The sequence below is a fragment of the Sebastes fasciatus genome, chromosome 13 (assembly GCF_043250625.1).
Source record: "Sebastes fasciatus isolate fSebFas1 chromosome 13, fSebFas1.pri, whole genome shotgun sequence".
Taxonomy (NCBI): domain Eukaryota; kingdom Metazoa; phylum Chordata; class Actinopteri; order Perciformes; family Sebastidae; genus Sebastes; species Sebastes fasciatus.
In genome coordinates, this window is record NC_133807.1 from 3444722 (window position 1) to 3461193 (window position 16472).

A 16472-nucleotide genomic window follows, 5' to 3' on the forward strand; every position below is an offset into this window, starting at 1 on the left:
GCCTGAACTCCGTTTCCCATCATGCTTTGCGGTCCGGTGTGAGGGGAAGCAAGATGGCGGTCATTAATGGAATGGGGCTGCTACATCAACGGCTGCTGTTGCGCTATTAAAACTGCAAACTAACAGCAGTCGGTGCTGAATTAACGGTTCATTTAATGCGATGCAAGACGGTGGCTCTGAGCTGAGGCGGCAGATTACCGGACTACAGGTAAAACACCACACACACACACCCATGGTGTCTTCAGCTAACGGTAGCTACACTTCAGCTAACTAGCTAGCTGAATACCTGACACATCTCTTACAGAGGGTGAAACGCTGACGGTACGTCTGTTAATAAAGCAACGGTATTAATGGGCGGCGACATAATGGGATTACAAATACTGTAATGTATGTTACGTCCGCTACAAAGATGTTAAATCTGACAGCCAGCGGCGTCACGTTAGATCTGAGGCGTCAACGGTAAGACTTCAGAGCTAACCTAGCTAACGTTGAGGCTAACATTAAGGCTGGTGGTCGGATAACGTTCACGTTACAGCGGAGTCTCTACATGAAAACACGATGGGAAACGTTATTCTGTCTGCTTCTTTATTTACCATGAACAGGAGTCCAACACACACACAGTCAGTAAACATTAATGTTACACAGGAAAAAACTTAACAGAAGAGAAAACAATTCATTTCACGCTAAACATCCACATAGAGAAATGGGCTGTCAGTGAAATACTGGCATAATAAACTAAAGAGCAGTTTTAGCATTAATGTCCCAGACTGGACCGTGCCATGCTCAGTCAGTTGATTTTTAGGTCCTAATTCAAGGCTGGCTTCTGCTGCTTTGATCCATCCCTTAATACCTCACACACTTTGGTAAGCTTTGCTTGTTTTTATCTTGGAAAAACAAATGATGTGATTCAGCAAAGCCAGTGAGCCTGAGAATGCAACAGTGTTACTTCTGTCGTCGAGTAAATGGAAATCCTAAAACTAATCCCGTTTGATTTTTGCTGTGTCTTAGGGACACTCATCTTGACTCTGATATCTCTGTCCTTATAGAGGTCCTGTTCCTCTGATGCAAAGTCATTTACTTAAACTCTATTATTATTAAATTCTTGACTATTAAAGGTCCCATATTGTAAAAAGTGAGATTTTCATGTCTTTTATATTATAATGCAGGTTTAAGTTCTATGTAAATACTGTTAAACTATCAAAACACCCAATCCATGGAGAAACACACGCAGCCCGTATTCAGAAATTGTGCGTTTGAAACAAGCCGCCAGGATTTCTGTCTATTTGTGATGTCACAAATATGCAATATTTAGACCAATTTCACAGTTTTAAACGTAAACATTCTAAATGTGTCCCAGTTTATTTCCTGTTGCAGTTGTCGTAAATGACATCAGCTGACAGGAAGTAAATATGGACCCAAACTGTTGCCTAGCAACGCAATTCCGTTGCCATTCCGCTGAAATGCACTAAAACGGAGCGTTTCAGACAGAGGGTGAATACGGGGATATTCAGACAGACAGTATGAGGAAAATAAAGGGGTTTTCGAACATTACAGCATGTAAACATGTTCTAGTAGAAACCCAGAATACAAACATTAACCTGAAAATGAGCACGATATGGGACCTTTAAATAAAACTATTAAAATGCATGCAACGGCGTCATTTTAGTAAAACCTGCTTCTACTCTTTAGGAGGTGTCCCACATGAATGTTGTGACAAAATATCTTACAGTTGCTAATGTATGCATGATATGATTAGCAAAAAATATACTTGATAAACACCCTGACTAGCATCAATCATACATTACATTCATGAGTTAGTAAACATTCTCAGACATATAAATCAATACACTTTTCCGGACACTGACGCGGTCGCAGACTCGTTTCTCTCTGCTAATCGACACATTCGGGTGATGCCGTTGTAAATTAATTGTTTGAAGTGTAGCCACAGATATACCGGACTTCAGTTTAACAGTGTCGGCGTACAGTTTGACGCAAATCATTGTCCACTGAGCTCGCTTAGCCCGTCTAACAGGGCTAAGCCACCTAGCATGCTACAGCTGACAACAGCTGGTACGCTGCCAAAACTTCCCAGGTAAAACTCGCCCTCCAGATTTTCTGTCCCGCGTGTTTGAGTAGTAGACATAACCGCTGTTTGGGATGTCGCGCACCAAACCGAGCATCCTGTATCGAACGGTTCGGGGTGAATACGCGTACCGTTACACCCATAGAAATCTTAGTGAGTCGGATGAAGAGGAATCATGCAGAAGTGCAATCACTGCAGGGTCCTGGCGTAGACATCCATAAGATGACGCGTTGAATGTGAGCATCTTATTTCATAGGTAGTTAGGTGTTCTTTGACAAAGAGCAGGAAAATTATCATCTTTAATAGGTTGCTCTAGTCTTGCAAATGAATTGTAATTGATCCAAATGAACCACCCTATATCCCTGCAAAACCATTCTAAAACTCTTAAAGGGTTCACAAATGATTCCTCAGGCTACTTTTGCCCCTGTGGTCTCAACATTTCCTGTCAGATTTTCATTTTAAGATAAAGACTGCATGTGTCCTGTCCTTTCTACTAGGTTTATTCCTGGATTCCACTTTTCCAGCGTGGCTACCAACCTCCAGGACCCACTGTCTGACTTCTGCACCACTAGTTTCCCTGGCCCATGGACTTGACTCCAGCATCAGGCTTCAAAAGGAGGCCTGCTGCCTCCTCTTCCCCAAGTGGAGTTAAAGAGATCGCTAGGAGCCCTCCTCCCCGCTCGCCCTCCTTGTCTCTGTCATCTCCTTCATCTGATCCGTCTTCACCTTTGTCTACGTCCTCCTCTGTCTGTGTCAACTCATCGGTTAATCAGAACAATGTAAAAGGCCAGACCCAAGGGACAGAGGTGGCCAGGGTCTCCTCCACTTCTGCCTCTCTAGCCACGCAGTCTCTCTCCACACCTACGCCCAACACCACCTTCTCAGAATTCTTCCCTCACAGTTCGGTGCAGCCACGTGTTGATTGTGAAGAAGAGGGCGGGAAAAGGGAGATGTATGATCCTTTCCATCCAACTGAGGGAGTGAAGGGTGAGGAGGAGGGGGAAGGGGAGAAATATGACCCCTTTGACCCTACTGGTTCTCCGGCATCAGACGCCGATGATGGAGGTGGCAAAGTGAGGGGGTTGAAGAGAAATGCTGAGAGAGGAGATGATGAGGAGAAAGAGGAAGAACCCCCGGATTCCACTGACACCTTGACTGACCTGTCAAGCCCCCGTCTGGCCACCCAGCTCCCTCTGAGGAGGAGAGTAGACTGTCGCAAAGCCAAAGCTGTGGCGCGGAGGGACAGCGCCGACTCTGATCACTCCGAGATAGAGGAAGGGGAGATCGTTGGGGCTGTTGACAGAGATGGAAGCAATAAGAGACCAGCTGGAGAAATCCTCTCCATCAATTCTCCCAGCGTCTCCTTCTTTGGTTCAAAGCCAGAGCGCATCCTGCGGGTGCTGGACGGGGATGGCTTTGTGTCTGTGCGTGCAGAGAGCAACTGGGAGGTGGACAGGGAGCCTGAGGATGAGCCTGTGGTAGGAATGGAGGATCTGAGAAGGAAGCTGGTCAGCAGACGGAAAGAGAGATATCTCTCCTTTCCTGCGTCTTCCTCCCTCTCTCCTCAGCCACCGCCTCCTCCCTCCAATCCTCCAGCTTCTGCACCCTCTTCCCCTCTCACACCTCCAGTAGAACAAGGCAGCAAGAACTGCAGCAAGTCCTCCAAGAGTTCCAAGGACCGTGACCGACAGAAGAGCAGGGATGGGAAGGCTGGAGAGAAGGAGGAGAGGAGAAAAAAGAGTAGGAAAGACAAAGAGGGAGGTCGGGAGAAGAGCAAAGAAAAGGAGCAAGGGCACAAGACTGGGAAGGAGGTTAAAGGAAGGAGGAGTAGCAGAAGCAGTAGCCGGAAGAGGAAGAAAAGACAGCACAGCAGCCCAGAGGCCTCGAGATCCTGCAACTCTTCAGGAAAAGGGGGTCACACTAGACCCCCTTTTTCAAGTCCATCTGAAGAAAGACACCGAGAGAAGGAAGGAGATAAAGACAGAGAGAGGGATAGAGACAGAGGTAGAGAGAGAGACAGGGATAGAGACAGAGAGCAAAATCGGACCAGCAGCCATAGACGAGATGACAGAGATCGAGATTCTAGCTCCAGAAAAGAGGAGAGGGACAGGAAGGGAAGACAGCATTCAAGCAGCATAGAGCGGGGCATTTCAAAGAGGTCCAAAAGAAGCAGGGAAAAGAGGGAAGATGATAGAGACATGCCGCGGGATAGGGAACGGCGTCGGGACGGCCGTCCTGTTGTCCCACCATCTATCCAAGACCTCAATGGGTCTGACCTCTTTGCCATCAAGAGAACCATCACCGTCACCACCACCACAACGACCACCACCGTACCCGGCTCCCCAAGACTCACCCCGACCTCTCCCTGTCGGCCCACGCTGGACTCCGACAAGCCCCACAAGAGGAAGAAGAAGAGAAAATGGAACTCGGCTGGAGAGATGGATGACCGGGGAAGTTGTCGCAGCCAATCACAGTCGCTCTCACCACCAAGGTATCACAGCTACGAGTCGGACCGCTATTCAGACAAATTGGAGATCGACGTGTTGTCTTTGGACGGTGAGGCTATGGACTCAGACTACCCATCTTTGGAGGATACACCCCCTGCTGCCCTGCCTCCAGAACCACCTGTCCCTAGCCCCAAAACTAAAGCTACCCCCAAGACTGGACGACATCACCCGAAAAAGAAATCTCACGCATTAAAGAAAATTGGCCAATCCTCGTCCTCCTCCAATAGAATCAAAAGCAAATGCCTCTCCTCACTGACGGTCACTTCAGGCTCCGCCTCCGCCTCGTCTGGCCTCCCCTCAGCGAAGCGAGTCAGGAAGATGGGAAAGGACAAAGACCGGGTCAAAGGCAGCAGAAAGGATTTGGGTCACTCTGGCAAATCCAAGAAAGACAGCGGTGGCAGTCGGAAAGGCAAGCTTCAGTCGAAAGTGTCTGTGCTGGTGCGTGAGGGCGTGAGCAGCACCACGGGGACTTCGGTTGGCTCTGGAAAGCTGGGCATGGACCTCCTGGGGCCAGGAGGTACGGGAGGGGGTGCTGGGGGCTCTGTGGTGGGTGGCTCAATTGCAGTAGTCTTCTGCAGGGACAATGAGAGCAGGTCTCCGTTCCTCAAACCATGCTCCGAGCCACTGTCACTGGGCAACCGCGGTAAAGATCTGGCCGGTATGGGAAAGCGAGGCAGCCTGGTTGCTCCACCATCCTCCTTAACCAGTCCTGCAGGTATGAAATCCAAGAAAACAAAACCGAGCTCCATCACATCCACCTCCTCCTCCGCCTCTTCCCCCTCGTCATCTCTTGCAACTAAACGCCGCCGTCGCCTGGCCAAGAAGACGAGAGAAAAGGGTGGAGCTGTGGGGTTGACGGCTGGAGACGGCAACCAAACAAAAGCCACATCCGAGGGCTGGGGTGGAGCCTCCTTAGATGTTCAGTCAGCCATTGGAGATGGGAGCAAGTCAGTCAGTCCACATACTGGCCAAGCTGGTCCTGCACCCTGTTCTTCCTCCTCCTCTTCCTCCTCCTCCTCCTCCTCCTCTACCAGTGTGCTCCCACCCTCCTCCTCGCCACCCCACACGCCTCCACCCTCTATGGCTCCTTTGCGGGACACCAGGGAGTCTTCGCCAGACTCTCAGACCGTGGACAGCAGCTGCAAGACTCCTGACCCTTCTTTCCTAGCCGAGGACTGTCCAAGCCAGACCAGCCCCACACTCCCGGCGTCCAGTCCGTCCAGCCTGTCCACCCCCCAGGGAGCCGGCCTCAGCATTGCCTTGTCTACACCCACTGCCAAGCCCCCTCCTCCAGACGACGCACCCAAATCCCTGGCCTCACCTCCTTGCTCGTCCTCTTCGGCAGGATGCGGTCTCTCTTCCCTTTCTCTGCCTCTGTCTTCTTCAGACCCCTCCTCCTCCTCTGTGTCCTCTTCGTCCACTAGCAAGCCTCCTCCCCCCCCTCCCCCAACAGCGCCTGCCCTCCCCTGGAGTCTGCAGACCGGGGTGGACTGTACAACTGGAGGAGTCCTAGCATGTGAGTTCCCTCCATAGATGTACAGAAGTCTGTATGCCCCTTCGAGGCGCAAATGTTTCGTAACAACACGGCAGAGGACCACGCTTTAAAATTAAATCCAGCTTATTTTATAGACCTCTACTAGTTTTAGTTAATTTCTTTATCATCTAAAAAACAACGTTCAGAGACTTGAAATTTCAGCCTTGTGCAGGAAATCCATCATAGTCTTGTAAATAATGAATTAATATGCACTTTATTATGCATTGACTGCAACCGCACACAACTGTAGCTTCTTTTTGTGTACAATCAAAGGAGACATGATGGTTTACCTGATTCAAGCAAGTTGAAAGTGCCTGCAAGTTGTTTTTTCATAGTGTGTAGTGAAATGAATGGAAACTATAGCTAACTGGTCAAAGATAAACACTACAGCATGCTTCGGAATCTGGTCAGCAATAAGGTGAATGCAAATGATACTGGCGTGGTCCTTTTTTAGTTTATGTTCTTTGGTCATGTTGGAAAAAATACTTGTTGAAGTTTTTTTCCCAATAGCTCAGTAACATGAAATGTGCATGTGTTGATGAGACATACATAACTCAGGTTCCAGTCCTTGAAACATGGCTAGGCATAGTGGAGTAGAGAACAGTAGTTGTCCGATATCTTGGCATCTCATGCCTCCCTGACTATCGATTCCTCTTATTGATGCTTTCCGACCATTACGCTGCACAATGAGGCGTACACACGCTGTATCATGTTTCCGTTTGTTTGAGACTGGAGAGGGGAAAAAAAGTGCTCGAAAGCATGGCGCTACTAAACCTGAGGGGACGCACACTATTTTCCCCTGATAAATCTATGTTGAAATCAACAGGAGGAGAGTTAGTAACGTCAGCTGTTAGCAGCCGGTGGGCAGCACAGTCCTGCTTGGATAAATAACGGAGCTACTAACGTTAACGGAGGTTCAATTCACTTATTATTATGAGACGTTCACGGTCTGCTCAGCAAAATGACCATTGGGCGAAGGTAAATTACAACGTCATCATGATATGTTCAAATGTAATCTCGTAAAATTCAGCTTTTGGCGAGAAATTTGAATAAATCCAGTTGTTTGAAGTAGATGTTTTCACATCAATATAAAATAGATATTAGAGAGAGAATTATGACCTGTTTAACTTCATAACAACTTACCAAGATTTTTTTTAATCAAAGCAAATATTTAAATAATCATAATCATTTCAATCTGTGTTTTTATGCAAATAACCACTATAGATAACAATAACAAAGTACAGTACAGTAATGTGTACAGTACTGCCCTCCCCCTAAAAATAGGGCTTCCCCGGAAGCCACGGTGTAATTCCAACACTGTCATTTACCATGCATATAATGTTTTTTATGTAAAATATATCGAACATTGAATGACTTCAGATCTAAAAATGTATTCCTTCATTTAGCGCAGAGATTTCATAAGTGGCAGATAAAATTTCTGAGTGGCAGACAAAAAAAAATACTTGTCTGCCAAAGCAGCAGGAAGTGAAAAAAGTTCATTTCAGACCCTGCCTATCAGTTGATTCATGTTTTCAGTCTGTAGTGTTCAATGCGTAGTATTACACGTTGGTGTCATGTTCACGCAGTTCCGACCACACACACCCCTGTTGAGACATGTAAAAACAGAAATCAGCCGTCGACAGTGTGGAGAGGTTTATTTCATTGTTCCTGACCGCCACAGATGCAGGTATTACAGATCATCTTTGGTGGTCATGAATGATTCATAGAACTGTAGTTTTATACATAACTCTTGTGAGGAGTTGGAATATGAAAAGAGATGAAGAAATGAAGTCCATGCGGCCAACATGCTACTGTTGTTCAAGCTTCAATGGGTGTTGAGTTGCTCTTTAACAAACTGCTCTGTAGTAGGGGAATAATGCTACGTTCAAACTACGAGCGACAGAAGCAACAAAACAGCCAAGTGTGGCAGCTACAGAGTCGACTCTCGTTAACCGATTATTAACCGACAAGATTAGTGCGTCGCATGCAGCGGTGCGCCAGCTGCAGTGTATGAGGACATGCAGTAACTTTCCCAGTAAAAGTCTCCACCGCACATTTAGTTTAGTTTAGCAGGTTGTCAGCTGTGTGTCTGCCCGGCGTAACTTTAGCGAGGGTCCGACAGCGTGTGTATTTGTGCTACGTTAGCAGCTGTCGCATTACCGGTGGCTTTGTGCTCTCCGTCGCCACACACATAGCCCGTCAGCGCGGCGAAACTTTAACGAGTGTCCGACAGACCGCGCGTGTGCGACCGGCGGCGGTATAGCTGTGAACGTAGCAGCGTGTGTACAGTTCATTTGTCGGTGAATAAATGCTACAACTCCTCCGCTCCGCACCGCTCGAGCTAGCTCGAGCCAACTTCCTGTAGCTTGCAACTCCGGCTCCGCCTCTTAAGGTGGGCTGTTAAGGTGGACCAGCTTTTCTCCTTAAAGAGACGAGCCGCTCCTCTGAGCCGCTCAGCTTTTTAATTAATTATTAATATTTGTTTTAACCGTTTTAACCGATAGCGTTAATCGGTTAAAATGCTTAGTGTCGGTTAACGGTTAAACGGTTAATTATTAACATCCCTAGTTGAGACCAGCTCAGCTTTATTTGTAGCGCGCCACGTCGTCCCACAGCGACAAGTGTCGGGGCGTCAGCTTCGTGTCACCGGCTTCCATTGAAAATGACCTGTAGCCTTGTTGCTGTGTCGCTCACAGTGTGAACACAGCGCAAGACCCACACCTGGACTTTAACCATGTCAGCATGATCAGTCTCTCCATCCGCACCGTTCACACCTGAGAACTACGGGAGTAAAAAACACTTAACATAGTTGTTGTCTCAACTCATTTTAAAATAGACTCAGAATATGTCAAATATCACATGTTGCATTGCTATATACGTTGTGTTTATCAATGAATGTGTAGCCCTATAGATGTACATGCCCTTTCCCTTTTCCCTGAAATAATGGTCTTTATCACTCTTCTTCTCAGTGACAGCTCTGCTCTTCAAAATGGAGGAGGCCAATATCGCCAGCAGAGCGAAAGCACAAGAGTTCATTCACGCAACCAGCCAGGTCAGAGAGGTCTTAAGCTATCATTCTAATCAGTCTTCATCTGAAATGAGTCCTGTTATGTTATTAAGCGGCACTTTAGGAGCAGTAGAAAAATAATGTCTTTAATCTGTCTGTTTTACATTGTTGAAAAAAAAGCACCGGCAGGTTTCAGAAACACTGGCTGTGCTTCCATGCTAGTGGTGTAATGGTGATACATTACTTGTTCTGGTGAGTCGCTGATTATCCAGCTAAGTAATTGCTCTGCTGTGCAGCTAATGGTATTTTTAAAACCCTATTTGCATTTAGATATTTGTATTGTTGTTTTTTCCTTTTTTCAGATTTTTAAAAAATATTCTGATATTTACACATACTTACATTATGACATTAGTACTTACATTTCAGCCTATAGACACTAATCAAGCTGTGAAAGGGCTTTGACCACTGCTTAATGAAACATTTTGGATGTTGTGTTAGCAGGGCTCTTTGCTATATGGGTGAAGCTACAGGCAAAATAAGGTAGCACTAGGTAGGGCTGTGAACATAGACTATGAGAGCTAGCATGGCTAGCAGGCAGTCCACAAGGTTGTATATCTTCTTCTCTGCTGCTTGTGTTATTTTGTGTTAGTTTTAAAAATCCCTGAATCCAGATCGCCACCAAAATCTAAGGAATTGTTCATTGTGGCACACCCCACCCCTCCAAAAAATTTCATTCAAATCCATCGTGAACTTTTGGAGTAATTCTGCTAACAGACAAATTAACAAACAAAAAAACAAACCCAACGCCGGTGAAAACATAACCAGGCCTTTGGCCTTGAAGGAGGTAATAAATGGGTACTGTAGATAGACAGAGGAAAAAAGGTTCAGAGGTGTTACCCCCCCACTCATCCCAGGGGTTGAACAGGGGTCAGATAACCCTGGTCCGACCCTGGTCATTGGTGTGAAATGAAAGAGGTAATGGAAATGGACGCGGAGCGATGTCCAGTCTGACTGTGCCATCACTTTGTCTCATGTCTCTCATGCAGATCCTCTCACAGGCCAATCAGAGCCAGTCCCAGCAGCTCGCCCCTCCCTCCTCATCCTCCTCCTCACAGATCCCTCCTCCTCCCTCTCTCCCTCCGCCTTCTGGTCTGAGCCCGGCCCAGTTCATCCTCCACGGCTCCCTTCCGTTGGTCGGCTGCACCAAAACCCCACCCTCTCTCCTGCACCCCTCCATGGGTGGTGGATGTGCGCAGACCCCGCCCTCCATCATGCCCGGGGGCCTGTCGGGATATTCCGGGAGCTCTGGTGACACCGGATGGGACAACGAGAGCAAAGACCCCGATAAGGTAAAGTTGAGGTTCAGATCAGGACAGTTTGTTCTCTCTTATGTAACACATCCCACTCTGGTCTACCCAGGGGTCAGTCTACAATGTAATCTTGGTACTTACTTAAATAACATGCAGATATTCATACAGTTTCATACATTCGTTACAGAAGCTGTAACTGCAGCTATTTTCATATTCAAGTATTTGACTGATTTAGTATTTGGATAAGAAGTAAAAGTAAACATGGGACAAATAAAGTAGGCCCGGGTTTTTTAAAGACACAGAATAGTAACACAGGATATCAGCATGACTGGCTACAAAGTTTATAAACCTCCATCTGTCAACTTAGGTGTAATGCCCGGTTCAGACTACACGATATCGGCCTGATTACAGCCCGACACGGCCGTCGTAGGGTGTCGACTCGGATCGGGAACGATAAATGAGTGTCGTGTGCGACAATCGATCGTTTTATCTCGTGTAGCGCGTCATAGTACACGACAACCGACACCGCGTCTGGGACGGCTCACGACGACTCACGTTGTCCCGACAGAAGTCTAGCATATTTGATTTTTTTTTTTTTTGCCTTTCACGACGTGTGCCGTCACGGCCGTGAAATTTGACCGGCTGAGCACAGAAGCACATGGCTACTTATTATGCAGAATGATGTCATCGGACCTGACAGTAGGATATTCAATCTAGGTTGTGTCGGAGTAAAAAAACACCACCGACGTTGCGTCTATGCGCACGGAGCATCCCGTTGTGCGCCGGCTTCGCTTCTCCCTGTGAATTTTATTTTTACTGTTTTCCCCCGGAGCCTCATGGGCCCCTTTACATGGTCGGGCCGGGGTGGGGGGGTGGGGGCTTGAGCCCCGGTAAGCCCGTATATATTAGGACGGCGGTGACGGGAGAGTATGTATTGTCGGAATAGGGGACCGATGTGTAGTCCGTCATGTGTCGCGGCCAAGTCACGATAAGAATTTACGACTCTCAATCGTCTAATCTGACATAGTGACCATGGTAACCGTCAAAAATACTGTTTAGTCTGATCCTGGCATAAAGGAAAAAGGGGAGCTCAGCACTATTTCTTCACCCTGGCCTCAGCACACTCTGATGAACTTCAACCAGTCCTGACCTCAAACATACTTGTATTGATTTGGAAGAACTCTAATTTTGCTGGTATTTTATCATTTTATTCTCCTCCACACTTCATACACAATCATTCCTTTATTTCTTTAGTTATTATTTATCTGGTATACTGTCAATTCTCAATTACAAGTAACCAAATGATAAGTTGCTCATAATGTAACAATCAGTGAAGGAAACAGTACGTCTGACTGAGAACTCAGAGCAGCAGATTGATGGAATTAGTGCTTCGGAAACGTACATAAATCTAAACTTCTAAAGAGTTCAGGTGAATGTGGAGGAAGTGTTGAGTTTGCATTAACTGGGGAACAGGGGACATTAGAAATAAGGGACTGTCTCTATACAAGCCTGTTGTAAATAAAGGTCTCTCTGTCACTATACGGATAAAATGTTGTTTTATTATTATTATTATTATTATTATTGTACCATTAATTAACATGTCTGTTACCTGAATTGCCCAGTACCTGAAAAAGCTGCACACCCAGGAGAGGGCAGTGGAGGAGGTGAAGCTCGCCATCAAACCTTACTATCAACGCAAAGACATCAACAAGGACGACTACAAAGACATCCTCAGGAAAGCGGTGCATAAGGTCAGCCTCCTCCGCACACACGTCGATGGACACGTAGCATAGCAGAACATGGATTAGTTAAATCAGTGTGTGTACCTCGATGCACATCTTAATGTAGTTCACAACAGGGTTAGGTTACTACACGGAGTCTGAGAGATGCTTGAAAACAACAAGTCAAGCTGGCTGATAACTAGGGGTGTAACGATTCATCTACTACGTCGATGTATCGATTTTTATTCCTACGATCCAACTACATCGATAGGTACTCGGCAAGTTGTCCTTCACGGGGGACGTATATCGATCCAAAATCGATTTGCAAGGTAAATAATCGATTGTATGGATACTAAGGATTTGCACCTTGTATTTAGGCACGACTAGCGTTAAATGGATGTGTATTTTAAAACTTTTAATAGTGAAGAAATGTTAAACGTTACTCAGGTTCGCTCTCCCCGTGTATAACGTCATCAACATGCACCAGCTTACCAGTTGTTTTTTCATTCAGAGAAAATGACTTTCCTTTCCCGGTTATGTTATCAATGTGAACACAGCATCAGCCTCACGTATCCAGCCGGAGAGCACACGGTCCGCGAGGCAAATTATCACGACGGGAGTAAAGTAAAAAAACAAAACAGAAATTCAACCAACGTTTAGTTTTAAAATATTTTTCTGTATGTTTTCATGTATGAAAAGTCCCCAAATGAACACTGTAGGTGGACTACTTGATTACTATCAGCAGGTTATTTATTATTTAATTATTCTGTCCCAAGCTGTTTGATCACTATCAGCGGTTGATCTCTGTATTATTGCTCTACCGTTTATATTGAAAATGAGGACAGAAGCAGCAGGTTAAACCACTGTTCATTTAACTTGAATAGAAGTTGGTTTATTATATTTCTTGTTAAATATTGCACTATCTTGAGAACTGAATCAGCGGGTCCTGCAGTTGCACTTTTTATTATTTTCTAATACAAGCTGTATGTATTTGCCAATAATCGTTGTTTACTTGTTTATATCCATAATTAATTTATCTCTGATTCCCTTCAAGAAAAACTTTGTGGAATCCTGACCTGCTCTGTCCAGTATCAGATATTTATTTCAGTCACACTGATTGAATCTTTGGCAATAAAAAGTTCATGTATCGATTTCAAGTCATCGGATCGCTCTAGATGAGCCAAATATCGTCCTTGAATCATATCGTATCGCTCTAGATGAGCCAAATATCGTCCTTGAATCATATCGGATCGCTCTAGATGAGCCAAATATCGTCCTTGAATCATATCGTATCGCTCTAGATGAGCCAAATATCGTCCTTGAATCATATCGTATCGCTCTAGATGAGCCAAATATCGTCCTTGAATCATATCGGATCGCTCTATATGAGCCAAATATTGTCCTTGTATCGTATCGTATCGTATCGTATCGCTGAGCCAGATATCGTCCTAGAATCGTATCGGAACCATGGAAAGTGATACGTATCGCATCGTTGTAAAAGCGTATCGTTACACCCTTACTGTTAAAGCAGCGATAGCATCTATTCCTACAATGAAACTACATCAACAAAATACAAATGAATGTCTTTGGATTGAAACAGGGCTATTTAATCACACTGTGTCCAATGCCTCAGATCTGCCACAGCCGCACTGGGGAAATCAACCCGGTCAAAGTCAGCAACCTCGTAAAGCTGTACGTCCAGCGCTACAAATACTTCCGGAAACACGGACGCAGAATGGACGACGAAGAGAGGGACGACAGGGAGCCGGGGCTGTATTCTTCTGCCTGATAGGAGACTTTAAAAAGCCCCCCCCACCACCGCCTTCTGCTCAAGATGTGGGCCATCCACTGATTGTTTTTGTCTCATTTTCTTTTTTTATTGTTTTCATAGCCCACCGTGTCTATGCTTTTTATGTGATTTAATGGAAGCCTCTCTCCTTCTCTCTCTATGATCTCACTGTAAATATGTCTTACATAGAAAAATGTATCATGTCTACGATGTTCAGGAAGCGGCTGCTATCATGCAACACCCGCGTGATCTAATACAGTCCAGTACACCGACCCCTGCAATAAATCCTGCCTTTGTGAAGCTTATAGTTTTTAGATTTTGTTTGACCGTGTCCATGAGAAAGCCTCGCAGAGGTGGCACTGATTGCAGGGCTTTGATTATTTCAATAGCATTGGATTAGGTGTTCATGCTACTCTGTCTGCCCATCACTATGTGTATCAAATATCCAAGCCGAGGGGCGATGTAATACCCGGTTCATTACACCAAAATATGTTGTACAATAATGCAAGGACACTACACCACGTTTCCCCTCCCTCCCTCTCCGCATCTGTCTTTGCAAGACAGTATGATGGTTCAAATACATCGACGCCTCTCAGTTGAAGTTCTTTGAATTCCGCCGTCTGTTTTGTGTGTGCATGTGTTACTGAGGTTGAGAAAGTTGCTAAATCTCTTTATTAAAAGACTTGACCAACAAAATAGAACTGTTGCTTGTACGCAATAGAATGACCTTCTTCATTTAGTCTGTTTTCTGTATTTGCATTACATGTCCTCCTCCAGGACTTATTGGATAAAACTACTTGGTAAATAACCAACATTGGTATAGAAACCTCTGGACGTAGCACAGTTACAGATCGACCAATTAAAGGTCCCATATCATGCTCATTTTCAGGTTCATACTTGTATTTTGGGTTTCTACTAGAAAATGTTTACATGCTGTAATGTTCACAAAAAAAACTTTAAAGGGACTGTTTGTAACTTTTTAAGCGTATAAATGTACCGGGTCGGGACACATGCGCGCTCGCATAAGCGCGCTCCTGTGTGGCCGGAGCCTCGTCTTCGCTGCCTGCTTGCCTTCACTCAGACGCCACGCGCGTTCTTGATGTCTCGCTCAACCTCGAGACGTGAACGCTCGCTCACTCCGCACTGCAGAAGAGTTAGTTTAGCTCTGAGAATATCTAGTGAATGTACAGGGGACGTTTGTGCAGAAATAACTGCTGCAGCTCCTCCAGACCAACAGAGGTTTTCCGTGTCTTGTGAAGTGACGGGGCTCCGCAGAGAGAAACGTTATCGTGTCGACCGGTTGCCGGTGTCTCCGTGCTCACTCCGGCTGCGGGCGGAGACGAGACGTTTCTCGCTGCATGGCAGGAGAAGCTAACACTAGGATCGGCATTGATTCATGGAGAGACCTTCGTCTGGTCAGCTAACATTACTGCCAAGCAGCTGAAATATAGAGTGATATTGTGCTTTTAGCTGACGTGTGTCGCCTCACTGTGTTGAGCGATGCTCGTTCAGGTATATTTAGAGCGAGCAAGCGCGAGCCCGACATTGACTTTCGTTGATTTCACGGCCACAGGTGTCGCTGTTAACAAGACATTTCTGAAAGTTACAAATAGTCCCTTTAAAAGACGTGAAAATCTCACTTTTTACAGTATGGGACATTTAAGATGAGATAAGCCTTCAATGATCCCCAGAGGGAAAGGGGCAGAGCGGGAAATTGAGGTGTTGCAGCAGCACAGAAAAGAAATAACAGACAAATCGGAAATAAAAATACAAAAAGAATTAGATGTATATAAAATAAAAACAATTGAATAAAAATATTTAATGGCAATTAAACTACAAATTAAAAGGCAAGCAGTACCCATACTAGTGTTGTGCCGTCTCAAGTAATGATATAAAGGTGTGATTAGCTACAAAGTACAGTATATATAAGAATAATATACCATTTTCTGTAATGTACACCAGAATTATATATAATATGGTTAAGTAATACTTGTCAGTGTTAATATAGAATTATGATATAGTAGGCCTACGTAATGTCATAAAATAGTGTAGCATTAACATAGTATAGGATATAAATAGAAGGTGAAATGTATGTTTAAAAGTCCCATATTGTAAAAAGTGATATTTTCAGGTCTTTTATATTATAAAGCAGGTTTAAGTGCTGTATAAGTACTGTTAAACTATCAAAACGCTCAATATACAGAGAAATACACACAGCCCGTATTCAGAAATTGCGTTTGAAACAAGCCGTTAGGATTTCTTTCAATTTGTGATGTCACAAATATACAATATTTAGACCCTCATGCGGTTTTAAACGTAAACATCTAAATGTGTCCCAGTTTATTTCCTGTTAGAGTGTATGTAAATAACATCAGCTGACAGGAAGTAAACATGGACCCAAGCTGTAAATACAGGTATATTCAAGCAGACAGTATGAGGAAAATAAATTTTTTTTTTAAACATTACAGCATGTAAACATGTTCTAGTAGAAACACAAAATACAAGTATGAACCTGAAAATG

At 45.0% G+C, this 16472-nt stretch overlaps 1 protein-coding gene across 1 annotated transcript; it reads left to right on the forward strand.

The window, feature by feature from the left end:
* The first annotated feature begins 16 nt into the window (after positions 1-16).
* Positions 17-14647, forward strand: scaf1 (SR-related CTD-associated factor 1). The gene is made up of 6 exons (XM_074657239.1): positions 17-208; positions 2581-6106; positions 9094-9176; positions 10178-10480; positions 12064-12192; positions 13796-14647. The coding sequence occupies exons 2-6, from the start codon at positions 2668-2670 to the stop codon at positions 13949-13951; spliced, it is 4110 nt and encodes a 1369-aa protein (XP_074513340.1). The 5' UTR covers positions 17-208; positions 2581-2667; the 3' UTR covers positions 13952-14647.
* Positions 14648-16472: the final 1825 nt, after the last annotated feature.